This window comes from Electrophorus electricus, chromosome 2 (genome assembly GCF_013358815.1).
Source record: "Electrophorus electricus isolate fEleEle1 chromosome 2, fEleEle1.pri, whole genome shotgun sequence".
NCBI lineage: Eukaryota > Metazoa > Chordata > Actinopteri > Gymnotiformes > Gymnotidae > Electrophorus > Electrophorus electricus.
This window is the reverse complement of record NC_049536.1, coordinates 30,434,174-30,455,444: the sequence shown is the minus strand read 5'-3', so window position 1 is coordinate 30,455,444 and position 21,271 is coordinate 30,434,174. Positions and strand designations below refer to the sequence as shown.

General features: G+C 43.2%; 1 protein-coding gene across 1 annotated transcript in view; it reads right to left on the bottom strand.

Moving 5' to 3' along the window:
• The window catches only part of fstl1b (follistatin-like 1b), a 30,467-nt gene extending 10,062 nt beyond the window's left edge, over positions 1 to 20,405 (bottom strand). Inside the window, exons 1-4 of the mRNA XM_035520363.1 lie at positions 20,294 to 20,405; positions 20,133 to 20,189; positions 1,064 to 1,165; positions 8 to 137 (exon numbers count right to left, since the gene is read on the bottom strand). Of these exons, the coding sequence (XP_035376256.1) occupies positions 8 to 137; positions 1,064 to 1,165; positions 20,133 to 20,189; positions 20,294 to 20,296 (292 nt within the window). The 5' untranslated portion in view covers positions 20,297 to 20,405. The remainder of the gene's footprint in view (positions 1 to 7; positions 138 to 1,063; positions 1,166 to 20,132; positions 20,190 to 20,293) is intronic.
• Positions 20,406 to 21,271: the final 866 nt, after the last annotated feature.

Below are 21,271 nucleotides of genomic sequence, written 5' to 3'. Positions count from 1 at the left end.
CTCTCACCTCTGCAGTGCCCATCATGCGCCACCTGGATCTTGAGTCCAGTAAGGCAGGCGTCTCGGTGAAGCTCACAGTGGTTTCGGTATGTTTTCCCATTACTGCCACACACAGTTCGTTTGTGAGGCTTGCATTGCTGAGAGAGATGTGCGGTTGAGAGAGACGGTGAGAAACATGGACAGGTAGATACAGAAAGAGAGAAAGAGACAGAGAGAGAAACAGAGAGAGAGAGTGAGCGCGAGAGAGGAGAGAGAAAGTTAAAGAGTTAGGAGAGACAGATATACTAAATTAAACAAAGACAGTTAAAGCCTTACTCCATATACATAAGTGGTGAGACAGGCATCATGGAAATGAGCTTTGAATTCCTAAATAAAGATACCTTGTCCCCCAAAATGTCCCCCAGACATTGTGTTTTGTGCATAATCTTTCTTATGCAAGAGCCAACAGGCACATTCTGAGTCGTCTATAGCCACTGGAGAGCTTGTAAGTAACAATGTAGAGTCGAGCTCTTCAAACTGCTGGTCAGTGTTGTAGGACATCTGAACGTGCATGGAGGAGAGCACTAACCATCCTCCACTTATATGGACACTTCTATGGAACCTCACCAATATCTGCAATTTACTAGTACTGACAAACCATATATCATTGACAACCCTGTTGAGTATTGTATACATTTGTTAAAACAAGCAATAAACAAACAAAACATTCTGTAAGAAAAACAAAAGGCAAACAAGCAAAATGCATTACTGAAAGTTTGAAATAAAACAAATAAACCTAGTGTAACGATATTTTACCATATTCTATCATTTCTATAGAATTTGTCACGTAATTGTAGAGATAGGGAAGAAATAACAAGGGCCATTTTTCCATACATGGATTATGCCCAGCGTTTCACTTGATTGCAGTGCCAATGACACTGTGTGGGTGCGCATGTGTATGTCTGTGTGTGTGTGTGTGTGTGTGTGCGCACATTTGTGCCACAGTTTGGTGTGTTGACTACAGGATTATTGAGAGGACAGTGCTGTATCAGTACAGTACCATCTTACCTTAGTTTTACCTTACCTCAATACACAAGCAGCTGGGCTCCCCTTTCTCTGTTACGGCACACTCTCTCCCTGCCCCACAGAACACGTTAGCACACACTTTCGACTTGCTTGGAATCTCCTGCAGAACACACACACACACACACACACACACACACACACACACACACACACACACACACACACACACACACACTAGGTATTTCTACAGAGATATGATATATTTACAAGAGGCAGGATAGCATTCTACAATTACATATACACCTCACTAGATGGAGCTATTACATTGTTAGGACAAAAAAGCTCAAGCAGTTGAGTTACTCATGTTATGCACGTGTCTGTCTGCACTGACTACAGGTGCTCCAGCCATGTACTATAACTGTGGATTTTACTCATTAGGTTTCCTTCTTTATTAGGCAGAAAGTTCGTTAGTGCAAACAAGGCTTGAAGTGAAACCTGGATGCACTGCAAGTGATATCTGGATGCACTGCTCTATTCAGCAGGTACCAAGTGTTGAATCAGATAATGACATAGTGATTTTTCTTCATTACATCAAGAGATTTTCATCAAAGAGCCCAGTAGGTCCCCCATCCATGAGCTGAACAATTCTGTTTTCCATATTCTAACACAAATGATTTAACTCATCTACCCATTCCATTAATTATAAAGCCTCTTATGATCTGGGCCACACATTACAGCAAAGAAAGTGCAAGAATGCCGAGACCATGATGGTCTGCAGATGGACACAGGGAAGTACAGCTCAAAAACGTCATTCACAACTTTATTAAAACGGCATGTTGCATGGCTGCTGGGTTTAGAGTCAATATGTTTGAATGATACTTAAACAAATAAATCCATTAGGTGGTATTGGGTGATATCTCTATTAAAATTAACTAAAAGAGTCTGTCATTTTGAAACCACAGGAAATAAATACACACAAGAATACTCACACACACATTGCCTGCACACACATCCTTACATATGCAGGGTATTGCATTTACTGTAGATGGTGGGAGAGATGATTGACATCTGTCGCTAATGGGGGAAGCAGAACCCTCTCTGCTCCCCATGATCTCCCATAAGGCTGCCTGCCTCTTGTTACCCTGACAACAAGATGTTCTCCTTGAAAAAGAGGACAAGCATGGCATGTAACGCTTCCTTCCTGTTCCATAATAAATGGTTCTCCTCTGGAGTACAGAGACCCACACAGCACAGCCAACTCTCCAACTGGAGCAAACGACCAACTGAAAGAGCCACCAAGCAGGCGTAGCAGTATCTGTCACTGCTCCTGGGGCACAGAAGAGGGCCTAACACAGTGAGAAATGGAGCCACCACAGCTGGAAAAAAACCAAAAAACTAGGAGACACACATTTATAAAGGGGGAGTGCAAAGTATGGCTGGGATCGGTCATAGTCATTCTTTATATACTTAAAAGTACATGGAGTGTGAGGAGTAAACAAAGTGATTCTTTATGTAATGCAAAACTGTCGGTGGACTGACGGCTGGAAAACATTTGAAAAAGCTTACTCCAACATCAAAATGCTGCATTTTTCAGATCGCCAGGTTAGGCTGTAACATTGCAAAGCTTTTGGAGAATAGTTCTTATGCCTATGTTGTATATTCATTCCTTACATTATATGGGTGGTCTGCTATATAAACTAAAACACCATGTGCCCTCTAAACATAAAAGTGCATCCACTCTAGTGGGCAACACGGAGCCGTGGAGCACACACGTCCCCCATTATAAGTGCAGTCTAGCTGTCTCTGGAGTCAACGCTTCTAGATTCCTTCCCCTCTCTCTCTCTCTGTAACTGTTACTTCGTTCCCTCACTTTTCACCTCTCTGCTTTTACTTGCAGTCCAGTTTCTGCTTCAATCCTCAGTTCATGTTTCTACTTTTCCTTTCGCCATTTTCCTCTCTCTCTCTCACCTCCCTTGTACTGGGACAACCCCCCACTGCACACCACGGTACTGGCCATGTGAACAGGAGGCAGCCAATCATGTGCTGCCAAGTTGAGACTGAAGTAAAAATTTAGGGTACACACACACACAGACACACGCGCACGCAGACACACGCGCACGCAGACACACGCGCACGCAGACACACGCGCACGCAGACACACGCGCACGCCCAGGTTGAGCACCATGCTTACACTTGGCTATGGGAATAATTTTTCTTCCACCAAGTTTTATTTTATTCTAAAATCCAAGCATAGCAAAATGTAGGTTTCGAGAATGTAGGCTTTCATTTGTGTGTGTGTGTGTGTGTGTGTGTGTGAGCGCACATGTGTTTGCCTTCCACAAGAAAATGTTTATGTCTAGAATCTTGCATGTCCTAGTTAAATGGTTTGGAAAAATTTGTGTGCGCACGCACGTCTTCCAATAGAAAACATTTTTACGTCTTTTACGTCTACGATTCTTGCATGTTCTCTCTTTTCCCATGAATCAGCAGTGTATGTGTTTGTTTGTGTCTATGTCTGTGTGTGTGTGCGCGTGTTATTCAAAGCTCATTGTAATACCATTGTAATTAGCGCACACATACCACCCACTCACAAACACATACACCCACACACACCCTTTTCCACCCATTCATGACTCATGCAGCATAACTGAATTTTCCAGAGGCTGGATTTTTGTGTGGTGCGAGTTGTTCACTTTGTGGGCCCAACAAAACAACAGATCAGTGCTTAGACAAAGAACAGATACATGCCCTAGACCAGTCAGTGTTATTCCACACTAATGTAGACTTCTAAATCCTAGTCAAACAATGCAGAAAACAGGAGGTGAAAACAAGAGAAAAGCAAACACATAAATCTCACAAATAAGAATTTTTTCAAACAAAAGTGTTGCAGATGCCACAGTAGAAAAACACCAGTCTTACTCTGAATTATTTTTGCATTCTTTGGAGATGAACGGATCCGGGAACGCATCCGGATCTAGAGTAACATTCTAATTGTAAGCAGAGAGAGAGAGAGAGAGAGAGAGAGAGAGAGAGAGAGAGAGAGAGAGAGAGAGAGAGAGAGAGAGAAACAGGAATCACCACTGGCATTGGAGCAGTGAAACCTTCTCTCTACTGGAAGAGTCAAACTGACATTTAATTTAATGAGTGCTGAAGCACACTTTAGCTCAAGCAAATTATAACTTTGAGGGTTTCTATGGCAACTTGTCAGCAGTGGCTGAAAATGTATAAATGTATTGTAGACAAATGGATAGATGGAGTAAGGGAAAGATAGAAAAGAAATAGAAAAGAAAAGAAAGATATAAGGGAAAGATAGAAAAGAAAAACAGAAAAAAAGAGAGAGGAATGGGGGCTCCACTCATTCAGCCAAGCTTAAAGCAGGAATTGTAATGCAGAACAAGATACACTGCAGTACAGCCTGATGTGTGGAACGACTTCAAAAGACCAATTCCAAATCACCAGCATCTGGCTGTCAATACAGTGATTTACACAGATTGGCTAGTAAGGTTCTCCTGTTTTGCTGTAGTATAGCAATAGCTATAAAGCAGAGAATGCGACATGTATATTTACATATAATATATTTATAATATATAAAATTTGAATGCGATAACACAGAAATTCAGCAACTAATAGCAAGAAACAGCTCAGCTCATACTCCCTCACTCCTCTAACTTCTGTATCCGATGCAGTTGGATTCCTGTACACCACAAACTTAGTGGTGGTGGATTTGATTCTTAAAGAAGAATCAAGTTTTAATGACCTATGGCCATTCTCCCAGTGCAGATACTTTACAATAAGCAATAGTATACCCACATCTCCACACGTCTGGAATATGGCAGTAACATTTATATGACCCTGCCATGGGTTAAATGTAATACAGCTCTATTCTCTCTGGCCCCTATTTCATTTTTCAGCACAAAAGTTTCAAAGTCAGTTGTGTTTTGAGTTTTGAGTGTTTTGAGTTTGCTGACAGCAAAGAAAACAGGTGCACAGTAAATCAGTCCAGACAATAACCTATTTCAGAGTGATGCATTAAAGCTGTAAATGGCAGTCACAGGTGCAAAATCCAGAAGCTCAGTGGACAACAATTCCCAGCTGCACTGGTGTTTAATTTTCATTTTCCTGTCAGTGTTTATCAGTTATGACTGCAGCCACAGGCCTATGACACCTTTCCCTCTGTGCACACACGCACATGCGCATGTACACACACACACAAGCACGCACACACACACACACCACACACAAGCACACACAGAAGCACGCGCGCACACACACACAGAAGTACACGTATGCGCGTGCACACACACACACACACACACGCACGCGCACACACATACGCACACGCACACACACAAGCACATACATGCACACAGTAAAGGAATGTGAAGTGATGTTTATCTTGTGGGCTCTTCTTCCAAAGAGAAAGGATGATGGAGTGGTTAAAGGATGGAGAACGAGAGATAGAGGGGGAAAGACAGAGCAAATCTTCCCTGTGAAGAAGGCGGCCATGGAATGTTGGATAGAGTCTGTCCCTGGAGTTATGACACACTAATATCCCTTCAAACCGCATAATCTTGGTAATAGTAATAGCATTGCACAACCTTATTATACATTTCAAGACCTCCTTGCCATAAATATTCACTACAACTACAGGTACAGTCGACCTGAGCCAAGACAGTAGGGAACATGGACCATGCAAGAATCATTTGTACAACAGCAGTACAGCCATGCTGAAAAGTATATAATGAATAAATATAACAATAACCAGCAATGGCCAACAATATTAGTGCCATTACACTGCAGTTTTACTGGCTGTAGATTTGCACTCTTGAACCATTCTTGAATGCAAGAATGTCACCTGCCAGTGATGATTCACAGGACGATTCACAGGGTCACTGTGTCCATGTCCCTCCTCTAGACATAGGTTAACCCTAACCCTAACCCCTGAGTGACTAAGGATCAGAGTGATGTAAATGATGTTCACTGAGTGTACCCATGCCATGTCAATCACTGCCTGATAGCACAGCTCATTTTTGTATGTGTTACACGTTTTGTGGAGATTACAGAAACTTGCAGACTGTGCAGTCTTAAGTTTTTCAACCCGTGTGCATTACCAGCCAGTGGGTCCCAGAGCATCAGGAAAGCTGAAGCAGATGACCTTACATGCATGTACTGATAATACTAGTTCTGGAAGGGCCCACGGAAATAATACTTTTAGGCACAAAAACATATTAGGGCCCAGGTCACATTGCATTAAGGCATTTAAAACCACCACATAGTCAGATTCCACAGTATGGGGTATTACAGTACTGAACCCTAGTCTAAATCCATGGCTCTTACTACAGCTTTCCTTTTCTCGCTCTTTCACTCACTATTCTTTCCCCTCACCCTCACCCCTCACCCTCTCTTCCTCTCTCCTCACCCTCACCCTCTCCCTCACCCTCTCTTCCTCTCTCCTCACCCTCATCCTCACCCTCTCCCTCACCCTCTCTTCCTCTCTCCTCACCCTCTCTTCCTCTCTCCTCACCCTCACCCTCTCCCTCACCCTCTCTTCCTCTCTCCTCACCCTCTCCCTCTCTTCCTCTCTCCTCACCCTCTCCCTCACCCTCTCTTCCTCCCTCCTCACCCTCTCCCTCACCCTCTCTTCCTCCCTCCTCACCCTCATCCTCACCCTCTCTTCCTCTCTCCTCACCCTCATCCTCACCCTCTCTTCCTCTCTCCTCACCCTCATCCTCACCCTCTCCCTCACCCTCTCTTCCTCTCTCCTCACCCTCATCCTCTCTTCCTCTCTCCTCACCCTCTCTTCCTCTCTCCTCACCCTCATCCTCACCCTCTCCCTCACCCTCTCTTCCTCACCCTCTCTTCCTCTCTCCTCATCCTCACCCTCTCCCTCTCTTCTCACCCTCATCCTCACCCTCTCTTCCTCTCTCCTCACCCTCATCCTCTCCCTCACCCTCTCTTCCTCTCTCCTCACCCTCATCCTCACCCTCTCTTCCTCTCTCCTCACCCTCATCCTCACCCTCTCTTCCTCTCTCCTCACCCTCTCCCTCACCCTCTCCCTCACCCTCTCTTCCTCTCTCCTCACCCTCTCCCTCACCCTCTCTTCAGCACTGTACTCTGAACTGTTCTGGCTGCTACCGGTGACTGCTATGTTCAGTATAGCATGTCACTGACTCCTACACACAACCCACTTTACATATCCCCAGTACTGTGCACTGGTCAAAATAAATGCACTGTCAAATTCACTGTTCATTGTGTATTGGTCCCGTCCTGTATTTATTGTATTTATTTATTGTATGACATTTTGCACTGTATTGTATTGTTTGCACTCGTGCAATGTGTTGTCTGTTGCACTTGTTCTGTGTTGTGTTGCACCATGGTCCTGGAGGAACATTGTTTCGTTTTTGCTGTGTGCTTGTATACAGCTGAATAAAGCCTTTTGAACCTTTGAAACTTTGAACCTTCCTCTCTCATCACCCTCACCCCTGACCCCTCAACCTCAAACTCTCCCTCACCATCACCCCTCACCCTCAATCTAACTTGTCAGGCTGGATCTGCTGCTGCATGAGGTAAGAGCAACCTGCCTCTGGCAGACTGCAACCCAACCAGAGCAGATCCGGAGATTAAAGAAGAGATGATGGAAAGAAAGGAACAGAGTGAGCAGTGCAGGAAAGGAGGAGTAGGAGGAGGGGGGAGGAGGAGGAGGAGGAGGAGGAGTGGGGCTGGGCTGGCCAAAGTCAAAAGAGAGCGAGAGGAAGCGAGATGAGGGACAGATGGGAGACAGGCGATGGCAAGAGAGAGGGTGACTGTAGAAGCTTTAATTAAAAGGACGGTGCCTGAGAGAAACTGAGACTTCAGTCATGCACATTTTCCTTCTGCTTGGAGTCTTGACACTTCGCCATCAGAGCTCAGTGGTGATGTTAGACATTGCTAGTGACGGATCACTCTGCAAAACCCCTCCTTTCCTAATAATCTGCATCTCAGGAGATCAGAGAAGTCAACAAGCAACTAAACACAATCTAGCTCATCTTACACCTTTTGTAAAGTCATTCAGCAAGTTCAGCAGTGCAATTACATTTTAGACAGAGGTAATCAATGAAGCAGTAAGCAATAACTCACCTCACATTATAGATCACCTCTCCCTAGTTTCCAGCATTGAGCAGTTTGAGTCCAGAGATGGCCTTATGATTTTCTAATAACATATTGATCAAAGTGCAAGTCATGATGACTGATGAGTTTAAGGTGCTAGATATTCACATACATCAGTCTGAATATCTGTTGACACTATTCATCTTTCTCTCTTGGGTCTCCTGTAGGGAATATGGCGAGACGACAGACCTACTCCTCGTCAGTCAGACACTAATGCTTTACTGTCTTCTTTTCACAGACGTTTGCAGACCTCTATTGCTATCCTTGAAACGTCTCTCTGTGTCACCTAAAGTGAATAGAGCTATTTTCATTTCATCAGGCCTTTCTTTAAGTTCTATTTCTGCTTTTTTCCCTCAGCACCCATCACTTATTCTCCCCCCTCTCTCTCATTTCTTTCCCTACTCTCCTATGTGCTCTCTACCCTGATACCTCCTCCCTGTCTCTACGGAGTACTTTAAATTAGGCCCAGGAGCGCAGGGTCCTGTGCAGTGTTGATCAGGAGATGGGATCAAGACTAAAGGAAGTGGTGGAAATTAGAGAGTTGCTGGTGGTGCACAGTAAGATTGCACAATATGTTGTTCCTTAGCTAATATTGCAGTGTTGATTGTTGCAATATAATGGGTCCAATATCCAAAGGAGTCCTGTAACACGACACTCACTGCATGTTTATTGTGTGCTTTGAGCATGGATAATCTCATATATTCCAGATATGTAGAAAGTTCTCTCCTTGCTGTGGACTTTTTGATCAATCAATCAATCAATCATGACTTTAACATGATCCAACAAATGGAAATCATTTTGGTGAAAGTAATGCAAGCAAACCTTTAACCTTACCACATCAAGGCAGCGGCCATATATTGCAAGGCATTTGGCCCCACGTTTCAATATGTCGGCTACATTATTTGTCTGTGTCATACAACCCTAATGTGTATGAAATAGTGTATGGAGATGGAGACTGGAAGGAGGCTTGAGGTGTTTTGAGGTTTTTCTCCAGCTCTGCGGGTGTCCTGACCTCACTCTGTAAAAAACGCCCTATGCTATAAAAATGCAAGCCTCTTCTCTACTCTCCACCCTCTTAAAAAGAACTCTCTCCCTCTTCTCCGCGGGAGGCTGCAGTAGCATGCTGGATCTCTTGACCAATCAGATGGCTAAAGACCAACTCTTCCAATCTCCCTCTTCTACAGGAAACGAGCTATCCCATAATAATAGTAATAATAATAGGTTTAATAGCAGGCATTATCGTTGTCACTGCCATCAACACTGTCAACATTACTGTTGCCATCATCAAAGTAGATCAAGTAAACCACAATAAATAATAAATCTGCTACCAAATACACACTGGAGCAAACACACAGTGCATAGAAATGTATATAGTGACATAAATAAATAAATAAGAACAAAGGACTACAGCACTAAGTGAGAACAAGTGCCTCGCAAGCAAGAATTCTCCTCATGAAGAGAGTGATTACTGGGGCCCGGCTGTGGCTCTGGCCCTGAATAAACCCTGAGTGTATGTTCCAGGTGCCCTGCTGCTCCCTCCTCACTCTCATTATGAGCTCAGTGGGAACCAGAAGCCTCTCCAGCAGCTGACCTAAGAACAGTTCCCAGACTACACGGTAACACCAAGCTGCTTTGCTTCTGCAGCAGACACACATGCACTGGGAACAACTGCATCTCTCTGTGGTCGTCTGAGGACACGGCTGCATGTCAGACATGAAAACAAAAGGGATATAAATATGTAAAGGCATGCAAAAATGTTTGTTATTTTTTATGATGTTAAAATCACCTGCCAGCGCACATATGACAAAAAGCACCAATATTCTGAAGGGAGAGAAAAGTGGAACGTTAGCCCAGCTTTATGGTTTGTGTATTAGTTCTCACCAGATGAGCTGCTCACTAATTAAAAAGTCTTTCTGGAAGAAGCTGACAAGGCAGTCAGGCTAATGTTATCTCTAAATGAAATGCATTAAAGCAAACACCTTTCAGCTGGACAGAATTGTCAGTCCACCGAGGAACGCTGAAACTGACTTAATTAACTCTCTGGAATGAACAAACTCCAATCTCTTTAATTATGATAATGTAGTCCATCTTAATACCCACAGCAAGGAGAGAATTCTCTACAGAAAGAGAACGCATCTGCCTTTCGGCTAGGGTGAGGTTTCACTATGTTATCTGCCATGCAGGCTGCCAACATGCCATGGTTCTAATAGGCATATTTCAGGAGTTTTAACTATAATTACACAGAGAACATTGATGCACTTTTTGGCCAAAGACTCTCACCAGCGTAAAAACAGCTGAGTGCAGTTAGAGTGCTGGGCTCGGATCTGGCCTGATAAAGGGTCTCTTGTTCTTCTAAGTCCAGGTTAATCTAAAATCTTTGTGCTCACACAGACTGAAATGAGCCAGTCCAAAAAAGTCTAAAAGCAGAAGTTCTGTTTGCTTTACCAACCATGGCTGAAAGCAAAAGATGAGAAAGGGATGGAGTGTAACACTGTGTCAAAGGCAAAAAGTGTCTTGTGTCAGAGTGAAAGCATCTGAAAGACTGACTGAACAAACTGACTGAAATTAGAGAAAGAGATGGAGAGAAGATGAGGTCATAGCGGCTGCTCACATGTGCAGTCTGACACATATCCAGGGGTCTATTTATGGATGAGGTGATGGCCCTCATTCCATTCCCTTCATGCTAGCAACACCTACAGGCCCCTGCAGCCAGACACTAAGCTCCAACACACACAAACTGTGGGGTGCAGAGATCACTGTGCTTTTGCTTTCTTTCTCTCTCTCTCTCTCTCACACACACACACACACACACACACACACACACACAAACAGGGCCAGATATACACAGGACCGCGGAGTTACAAGAGAACAAAAGATAGTAATGAAAGGAAACTGTTTTCACACGGCTGTCAGATATTCCTACCAAAGCTTATTCGGTTAAAGGTTTCGTTGTTTTTCTGCACTGAGCACAGAGCAGCAATAACTGAGGCTCTTGAGCTGACGAGAGGCACTGTGAGTAGGGAGGGAGAGAATTTACTGTTTTTCTTTAATAACTCAAATATTACAAAGCAAGTTTGATTAGCATGCCACACACTAGGAACTCAAGACTCCCAGAGACTAGAGTGAGAGACACTACAGGAGCGTGCCTGTTTTCTGACTGCTTCCATCTGACAAATAAACCAAACTTGAAATCTGAGACTGTCAGAGAGATTCCAATAATCACCCCAATTCCTGCCCCTCTGGTTATCTACAACTTCCATGCAAATGTCACACTTTCTGCAAAACAGTTATGTGCTGATATCAGTTCAGTGAGGGAAGATATGTGTATGCATAACAAGCAAAAATGTCACCATGAATGATGTTATTCAATGAATGAGCAAGAGAGACAAAGTTCCTGCATAAACTAGCACCTGTCAGAAAATGTGTATGTATTTGTGTGTGTGTGTGTAAGTAAATGATTCACTGGCTGTAAATCGGTTCTTCAAATGAAAGGCTCTCTCTTAGCCCTTTCCCCAGACACCTTCACAGGTTTGATCTGCATGCGGTTCATCAACTTCAGCAGGCACACACCCGGAGAGACTCGCTCTGCTCAGCTTGTGCTCCAAGTGGACTCACCAGCTAACAAGCTAGCCAATTAGCCCTGCTAGAGGTGTGTCTGTTAAGCCAGAAGGGCAGGCTAATGAGGGGGGGGTGGGGCATGACTGAAAGGCTACCAGTATCGTCAGCACCAGTTACTGAATCCTCAACAGGCTGCAGCTAGAATGAAAACACATGGAATACACGCATGCACACACACACGCACACACACGCGCGCACGCGCACACACGCAGCATGAGCAGCGTAAAACAAAAAACCACCTATAGGAGGTAAGGGAGAGAGCACATTCCACACTTATCCTGACCTTCTAACTTTTCCAGCTCCAGATCAGTTAGCTCAAACAGACCTGTCAAACATGACTGGCACTATTACTTTGGTGACTTCACACAGGCGCTAAGCTACTGCAACTACTTTATTTATCAAATAGAGAAAAGAGTGGAGGAATGTGAAACATAAAAAAGGCAAAATGACAAAAACCCTACCTATAAAAGCAGCGAAATCAAGCAAATACAGTGTGACATGGAGCCTCGACAGACACTGGGAAACTGCATTGTCTGTGAGTGGATCCTGAAGAACATTATTGAATAAGCAGAGAGACAACAGCCATGCATCAAGTACAATAGAACACAGTGTGTATCAGCTGTAATAGGAGATCATGTGCCTCTTTTTACAATGACCACCTGAGTAAGTGATTGAGCAAGCAAGCGAGCGCACGTGTGTGTGTGTGTGTGTGTGGTTTGTAGCCCATGTAACTACTAGTCATGACGTCATTTGCATAAAGCTAACTGGTGGCAATTCACTTTCATTAATTGTCAACATTAACATTCTGACCAAGTAAAGTATATATTTGGATACTAAAGTTACCAAACAAATCTAAACATCACTGAGATTTGAGAAAACAGCATTGTAGTAAGGTCATTGTAGTATGGTCAGGTCTCCCACGGGAAGCTCAAGAATCTGGCACAGCCGCCATTTTGTTTGCACACCAATACGGCTGAGCAGTGAAATCTGAGCCACCTGCGTGTGTGGAAGGGGTGCAGGAGAATCATTTCGAGAGGATGTGTGTGTTTGTGGGTGTGTATATTTTATGTTTTAAAAGATGATGTCATTTCTAACAAGTACCATCTGAGACAGTGTCTCAGAGACACTTTATCAGTGTATCTTCAGTGTAGATGTGACATCATGTGCCTTTTCTTAATTTCTTGTTTTTTCCCTTGGCTCGTTCCCCCCCCCCCCCCCCCCCCCCAACAAGCTATGCTCCAATAAAACCATGACAGATTCTCCAACAAATGACCCAACAATGGAGTGATTCATTCCCATAAAAATGCTTCTCTGACTCAACACATATGCTTGCTATTGAGAGAGGGAGGGAAAGGAGGAAGAAGAAGGATGAAGAAAAGACAGAGAGAGGAAAAAAGAGAAAGGACAGAGAGAAAGAGGATATGGGGAAAACAAAAAGATATAGAGATAGATGGAGGCAGATCAAGGAGAGAAAGAGACTATAGAAAGGTACAGATGAAGAGGAGAAGTGGGCGATTTAGACATCCGAAAAGACTGGGTATATTCCTCTCCATCACATTCACTCTCACATTCTTCCCACTGGGCTTGTCTCATGCCAGAACTCTTGGCTATTTGTATCAAAGGAAATCTTCAGCATTCTTTAACTGCACACAAAACTTCTTTGTCCAAACTTTCCCATGTCCAGCATTGGTGGATGCCCCAAACTAAGGAAACAAAGTGATAAGCAAACCCAAATTTTTATACATCTTTCTAAACAGCACAGATTTCTTGTCATTCCTTTTAAATTATGATCTACCATCTGTACAAGATGTAAAAAAATATATTAACATTTACCATGAATGAAAAATAACTTGAGGATCTGGCATCTCATGTTTCCTTGACACAGTTAATAACTATAATTTTCACTGCAATTTCCTTTTAGTCTGTTTTATCCTTTTCTCATCTCAAATATCACCCAGAGACCTCACAGCTCCTGGCTCCAGAAGAATACCATGCCCTACATTTGTTAGAGTGGTAACAAGACCATGTCTACACAATCTTATTCCTAGGTCCACAGACAACCACCTCTTAATTACAAACATACTTCAGTGACAGCCATATCCAGATACAGTTCTGGATTTTGTATTAACTGGCAGTCGCCTCACCAGTTCATATAACCAGCTGGCCACTTTGTCATCAGATCTGACTCCTATATAAAGGGAAGGGGAAATCAGTATAACCAGCACACTGCGGGCTGCGATTTGAATATTTTAATTTTACACCTACGCCATTAAGTAGGTGCATTTTACATTTGTTTAGTTATAGACTGTAGCCCCCTCTAACTGACTCTTGCATTTCTCTTCAACTCCTAATTCTCATGGTGCCAAACAGCTTATTGTACCGTCAACTGCCACATGAACTCCAAACCTGCTTCTTGGTCCTGTGCATCTGTCTTGAATCCATATAAAATTCTACCCGTCATCTTTGACATCCTATATGTCAAAAAACAACACTGGTCACTGGGCTAGCCCACAGATCTTTGCTCTGTACAATCTGATCTTCGCCTTGTAATCTCAGCTGTATAAACTTGGATCCATCTCTCACACATCTGTTAACTTCACTGTACTGTGAGCACTCAGAAGTGGAAGGGTTCCTCTTCTGATCCCTGGCACCACATCCTCGTGCAATGCCAGGGAGATTTTTCTTGCTGCCACCGCCCGTGGCTTGCTCATTAGGGGTCTGAAACTGGATTTCTGTAAATCTTTGTGACAGTGTCCATAGAAGAAAAAGAATAACACTATACAGATAAAATCTGAATGGATGGAACTGGACTGGGATGCAGAGACACTGAAAATGAAGCGAAACACAAATCAAATGAGAGTGACACTGGTCCCCACTCCATGTCTCTGTAGTGGTCCTCCCTTTAGACTCACTCATGTACACTGACTGTTTTCATCCCAGCCTCTCAGACACAAAACACATTTTGAAAGGACAGTAATGATCGTTTGTCTTCCTCTGTTCTTCATTTGAATGGAATGTCTTTATAGTGTGATGTCATCCCATTCTACTGCCTCACGCATTCCAAGTTGGAATGTCTGGAAGGAGCTTGGAATGACACCAGGACAAAGGTGATAAGAAGGAGAGAGTGTGTGAGCAGGGAAGAACTACTGAAGAGCAGGTCCATGTATGCTTATTGTTTGAAGCACAATGGCATGCGAGTCAGGGGATTGACCCCCATACCTGCTAGTGTCTCAAATGTAGGCCAGCTAGCCAAGAATGCTGCTAGTCTCTGGCAGGTTCTTATTCTTATTTAGTTTGTACAGCATACTGTGAGCAGCCACAAAGAAAAAAAACAAAAAACAAAACAAAACAAAAAAAAAAACCCATTGCTGCCAGTAAAATTTTCCTGTTGACAAACCTACATTGGCGTAGGTTATAGACACTCCACTGCCACCAATGGAATTAAAAAGCCATGTATGCACCATTGGGAGGCCATTTTGCGAGCTGTGCAGCAGTGCAGTGCCGGGGTCTGGGTGTGGGGCAGTGGGAAGAGCCAGCACACGGCAGGCAGCCAGACTGCAGGGTGTCCACCAAACGCTCCCTTTCCACTTTCCCAGTTTGCTTAACTGTACATGCTTCCATTATCTGTCCCCTGTCCCCCTGCAAGAACAGTCTTCTCTCTTTCTCCTTGTCTCTCTTTCTCTCTTAGTGGATCCATCCATCTCACCCCCCCTTTATCCTCCATCTCATTTTCTGATTTTTCCCAGGCTTAGAGCCAGTAGATATATTCCTTCTGCTTTCATAGCCACCCACCTTATCTCTGTCTCACTCCCTTTTCATTTCTCTATTCTTGCTCCATCTCTCTGCTTTGTCTTTGTGCCTTTTTCTCTCTCTCTCTCTGTATATGTGTGTGTGTGTGTGTGTGTGTGCGCTCTGTCCTAAAGTGTGTGGTCACTGAGATCTTTGCAGGCTTGCTGAGAGCTCCCCCAGACAGCATTCCTCTCAGGGGGTGGGGAGCAGAGGGCTCCTCCAGGGGAATGCCTCACTAATAGCTGACGTGTGTTTGCAGAAGGAAGAGTACTTGTTTCCATACCCAGTTCTCCACAATAACCTTCTTCTTTGCACTGGGCACCACAGATCAGCTGAACTGCTTTCTGCTTGGTGGCCAATGCACCATTTTGAAGCAGAGGAAGCCCTAAGCAACACTTACTCCCTTAACAATCATCCACACATTATGCTAATGGAATTCATGAGGCAAAGAACAATAAGATGACTATATCATTGCCAGCTCCTAAATAAACTTAGACTTGAATAATAATTCCAAACAGCAAAGGTTTTAAGATTTCTCTGAGATCTTTGAAGTCATATCTATTTAGATCCTTATTCCCAGTGCTGGTAATAGAGCCAGAAACTGCAACATTCAAATGATAACACGCTGCAGGCAAGCAGCCGCACACTTGCACACCAATCAACAGTCTCAAAGGCACAAGAGGCTTGGTGACAATTGAGTGAAGGAGGCACAGAGATAGACAGAGATGGAATAAACTGGAGGAAGTCAAAAAGTCAAGAGTCAAAAAACAAACAAACAACAACAAAAAAACATGCTCGTAGTGAGACTCCATGACAATTGGGATCTGTGTTAGTAGATTTAGCCTCGGTTCCAGTTTCCTTACATCTCCCCACCATAACCGCTCCCCCCTGCCGGCTATCGGAAACAGAAAACTGCTCATCTTCGCATCTCTCTCTTCCTCATCTCTCTCCATCCTTCCGACTCAGTATTCTTCAAACTGAGCCTCTGTTTCTCTCTCTTTCACTGTCTTCCCTTCAGCCCTATTAGAAATGGCCACACAAAACCAAGGATGTAAGACACTAGCATATAGCCAAATACGGGACAAATGCAGTTCTAGATGAGAGAGAGAGAGAGAAAGATGACAGATGGTAAAGGAACAACATTAAATGAATATCGGTGGGCTGATCCACGGAACATTCATTTATCTCAGTGTGGGGATGAACCAGAACCAGGGTAAGCAGGAAGTGAACGAGGCTGATAGAGTACATACACGTGCACACAAGGAGTGGAACAGTGAGAGAGATTCACCTACACAGTGGGAGTGCACCCTGAGTGCACATGAGAAAGACATATAAACAAACAGATGAACTAAGAAACGAGAGTATATAATGATTCATTTGTTATTTTATATGTCTTTCAGTTTGTAATCAGTGTAGCTACAGTAACAGCACAGCTTCATAGCACAGATGACTGGCATTTCTCTTTTTTTCAAAGTACAGATTCAGTGATGGAGGGGCATCTTTTTGTACTGTCATGTACAATTAAGAAATAAGACCCAGACCTTTAAAAAGGAACACCACCCAATATATACTAAAAGCTTTATAGTTTTCATGTGGCTTTGTTTTCATTACCTCTTATTTTGAAGTCCTGTCCTTGAATATTTTTATGCAATCACAAATAAGTACGAAAACCATTACCATTACACTATAAATTTAAAATATCAAGTTTAAGGAAGTTCATATGAAAACACTAATATTTATTTTATTTTTTCCAGAACAAAGGACTTAGAGACCACAGTACAGAACACGTTTTCTCTTCAACAAAATACCTTTAGGTGGTATTGGACTTTACTGGACAAAAAGGCTCTCAGTCGCAGATGCCCAAATGCAACTCTCCTGCCATGTCACCAGTGCTCTGGGCCTGATTACATCCTCCAGACTCATCATCTCACACTGGGGAGCTTGGTGCCCCTCCTGCACATGTGCTATTCATATAACTAGGCCATGTCCTGCCCCAGAGACCAGCGCCTCGTACCCTGCAGCCAGGATCTGACCGCGGAGAACTACTCAGAGCTTGGAGATCAAACGGCCTTCAAGGACACCTTCCACCCCTCTCCTGGCTCATGGACAGACCGATTTGCAGGAGAACTAACTAAACACATTTGTTAGTGCAGGACTTGATGCCAGTAAAATAACAAATAGGGCCAGGACATCTTTCTTGGCTTTGATAAAACATGGCCAGATCCAGTCCTGGGTGAGATTGTCCTTCAAAGCTTTCCACCCGCAAGTTCACAGCGGCGACAGAAAACAGGGGAGTTTTTTCAGCGGCAATGTCTATGTAGGTCAGTGTGACATGGCCACGTGAATCATGATCAGGTATAATGGCGGGAGAGCATCTTGGGAAGTCCTCCACATTGAGCGCAGGACCTCATCACTTATCGTGGACTGGCACTGAACGTCAGGGGTACGCCAACCTTCAGGGAGAGCTAATGCTCTCTTTCTTGCTTTCTCTCAGTCCCCCCTCCATCTCCCACTCTTACCCCACATCCCTCTCTCTGCATTACTCTCTCTATCCAATCCCTGAGCTCTAGCCTGCATCTCTCATCACCCTATTCAGCTCCCAACAATTATTCTTCTACATATTTACTCTTCCCCATTTGTATCTCTCCCTCCATCTTGCTCTTTCCACCTAAACTCTCACTCTCTCTCTCACTGGTAGAGATTCTTTTAGGCAGGAGCTTATGAACTGGTAACAGTGTAGAGTGGATGGTCACTAATTCACTCTCATTTTCTCTCTGTGACACTCTCTCTTCCCTTCTGTGCTCATTATATGCCTATTCCTCTATTATTAGGCCACTATAAAAAGGAGATATGCAATATTATATTACCTTCCTTCATTGCATATGTCTACACCAACATGTCCATGTTTTCAATTTATTGTATGTTTATCATGTCTGTAATAGGTGCACAATATCCTCTTAATTTTACATTCTCAGACTGAGAGAGGAAAAGAACTTAGCCATTCAAGGACTGATGGCTGGCAGTTGGCAGCTGTTTCTGCATACTTAACTACAAACATGTAAGTTCACATCCAAGTCTAGATTCAAACTGTAGCACACAAAGTCATCATGGATTTACACAAACAGGCATTGTACACACTTAATATGCAAACACAATAACAACTCTATTTCTGCCCTTGAAATACTTGAAATGTGTTTGACTGTTTGTGTGTGTGTGTGTGTGTGTGTGTGTGTGTGTGTGTGTGTGTGTGTGTGTGTGTGTGTGTGTGTGTGTCTAAAGGGTGGAGGAAGGCACTGGAGCTCATAGAGGGATAAGCAATAAGGTTTAATTTGGGCTGACACTTTTTAAGCACATGTCTATGTGAGCCTCCCATCATACCTTGGGGGAAGGCAGTATCTGCCATCTTACAAATCTACCACTAGCCCAGGCAGAGCCAGGAACATATGCAGTGACCTCTGGAAAGCTTAAATTATGTGGAGGGAAAGGGATAGAGGTGTATTAAGAATATATACAGCCCTTGTCTCATTTTAAATGTTTTATCAACCTCTCTACCACTTTCTTCCACATCTCATGCATAAAGCCTGTGGCAATGGGTCTTTAGCGCTCAGAAAGCTCTTAATCCAACAAAGGCCACAACTCAGCTTCTCTATAAAAGCAAACATAACCCTTATACAGAAGATGAGGAACAACCAGAATAATGTCACCACTTCAATCACACCAAAACACCAGAGGAATATTAGAAAACATATCTGAAATATTAGAAAACATTTCTGTATGGTCCATTTCTGCATAAACATAAAAGGAAACAACAACAACAACAAAAGGTATAGGCCAAAGCCTAGCACTACATTTATCTAAAGCAGGCTAAAAACTGGAGCATGTGCCCTTTCTGTTTAGGTTCTCGTGTGGTTTGTGAAACCTTTTCATTTGCAGTGTGCAAGGCTTCATAACCGGGCACCGCTCAACTTTACAATGCATTGGAACCAACACAAGTGAACATAGCATCCAAGTCTCATCTGTGGCTGGGTCTGAGGGCAGAAATTAGCAACAGCCCGAACCTCTCTGGTAAAGTTCATCCACCTGAATTTCATAATCACCGTATCGTCGCATTTTAAAGGTTTCATGCTGAACGGAGTGAGTGTATTCAACAGCATTCCACAACTCTAGTCTCCCAGGCTGACCTAGACTTGGTTTCGTAACTACCACTAACGCACTTCCTCCTTTTGTGAGGTCTCCGTGTCCCCTTAACGGGGACAGACCCCTTCTGCATGCAGTAATGAAAACGAGTTAGGAACACACCCACGTTGAGTAAGCCTTCGTAACGGTTGCATTATGACAACCATGTCCAACATTTGAGATAATTATTAATTTTACTATAAAAGCGAGATAACGTAAAAAGAGTAATTTATTCAAGGGACTGTCAAGCAAATATAGATCAGAAGACGACATGAATTGTTATTAATATAAAATGCGAGATCGTTTGGGAGTTTTTGGGAGTTAGCCTAGCTTGTTTATCCGGATACGACACACTGCAACTTATTTTACGCACAGTGAAATTCTTTCTGGCAACTTACCTCGGCATGGCAGCAAAGAACGACCAGCAAGACTACAGCGGGGATACTTCGAAACATCTGTAGCGGATGACGAGAAAAGAATAAAAAACAATTAGAAGCAAACGTAATGACAGAAAATAATATTTCAGACGTAAAGGAATGTGTCGATTTAACCTACTCACCATTTTTGCGAGCTGCTCCACCTAGGTTGTAGTTGGAAGAAATGTGCGGGTCCGCCGCCTGCTATGTAGTGTGAGTTGAGAGCAGCGATTGCAGGAAATTCGGCGAGCGCTCTGGAATCCGCACTAGGTCGGTGGGTCTCCTCCGCCCCCCAAGCCACCTCCTTTCCCCGTAGGATGTGGCCAATGAAAATGCTTCGAACCGAAGACACAGACACAGACACAGACACAGACACAGACACACACAGACACAGACACACACACACACACACACACACACACACACACACACACACACACAAACTCTCAGAAAGAGTAAGTGTTCACATATGATGCTTTGCTTTGGAAACGTTCCCTACCTTCAATATCAATATACTCTGGATCAACACGTTTAAATAATTAGGCTACCTCTTTAACTTGTCAGTAACCAGTCAGTTTCATTGTCTTTAGATATATGTTTTTATATTTTGTTTTGTACATATCTAATTGCAAGGTTTATTTTTCTATAAGTTTGTTTTTTTTAGTTGTTTTTTTTTTTACAAAACATTTTACAGAGAACTGCTTTAGTGATCTCTCATGAATTATCTAGCACTAAACACATCTTAAATGATCTATATTTCACTGCACTAATATATATATTCCACTCATGACCTGTTTCTAAACTAGTAGCTATTCACAGACCTACACCTATTCCATAACAGGGGTGTTGGGTACTCAAACAAGCAGTGCTTTCCACAAGATGTGTCACAGCTATTGCAATTAAACATTTGCAGAAAGTAGCAGTCTACTATTCTGCTTTCACAACATGGAATTGTGTCAAGTTAATTGCTGAGTTCCTATGTGTGCACAACACATTTGAGATGGAGCACTGGAGAGATAGCTAGTGATGGGGAAACATTTAGTTTTGACTGATTAAATGGACCATGAGCATTAAAGCAATAATCAAAGATGAATTTTAATTATATTCAAATATGCACATGT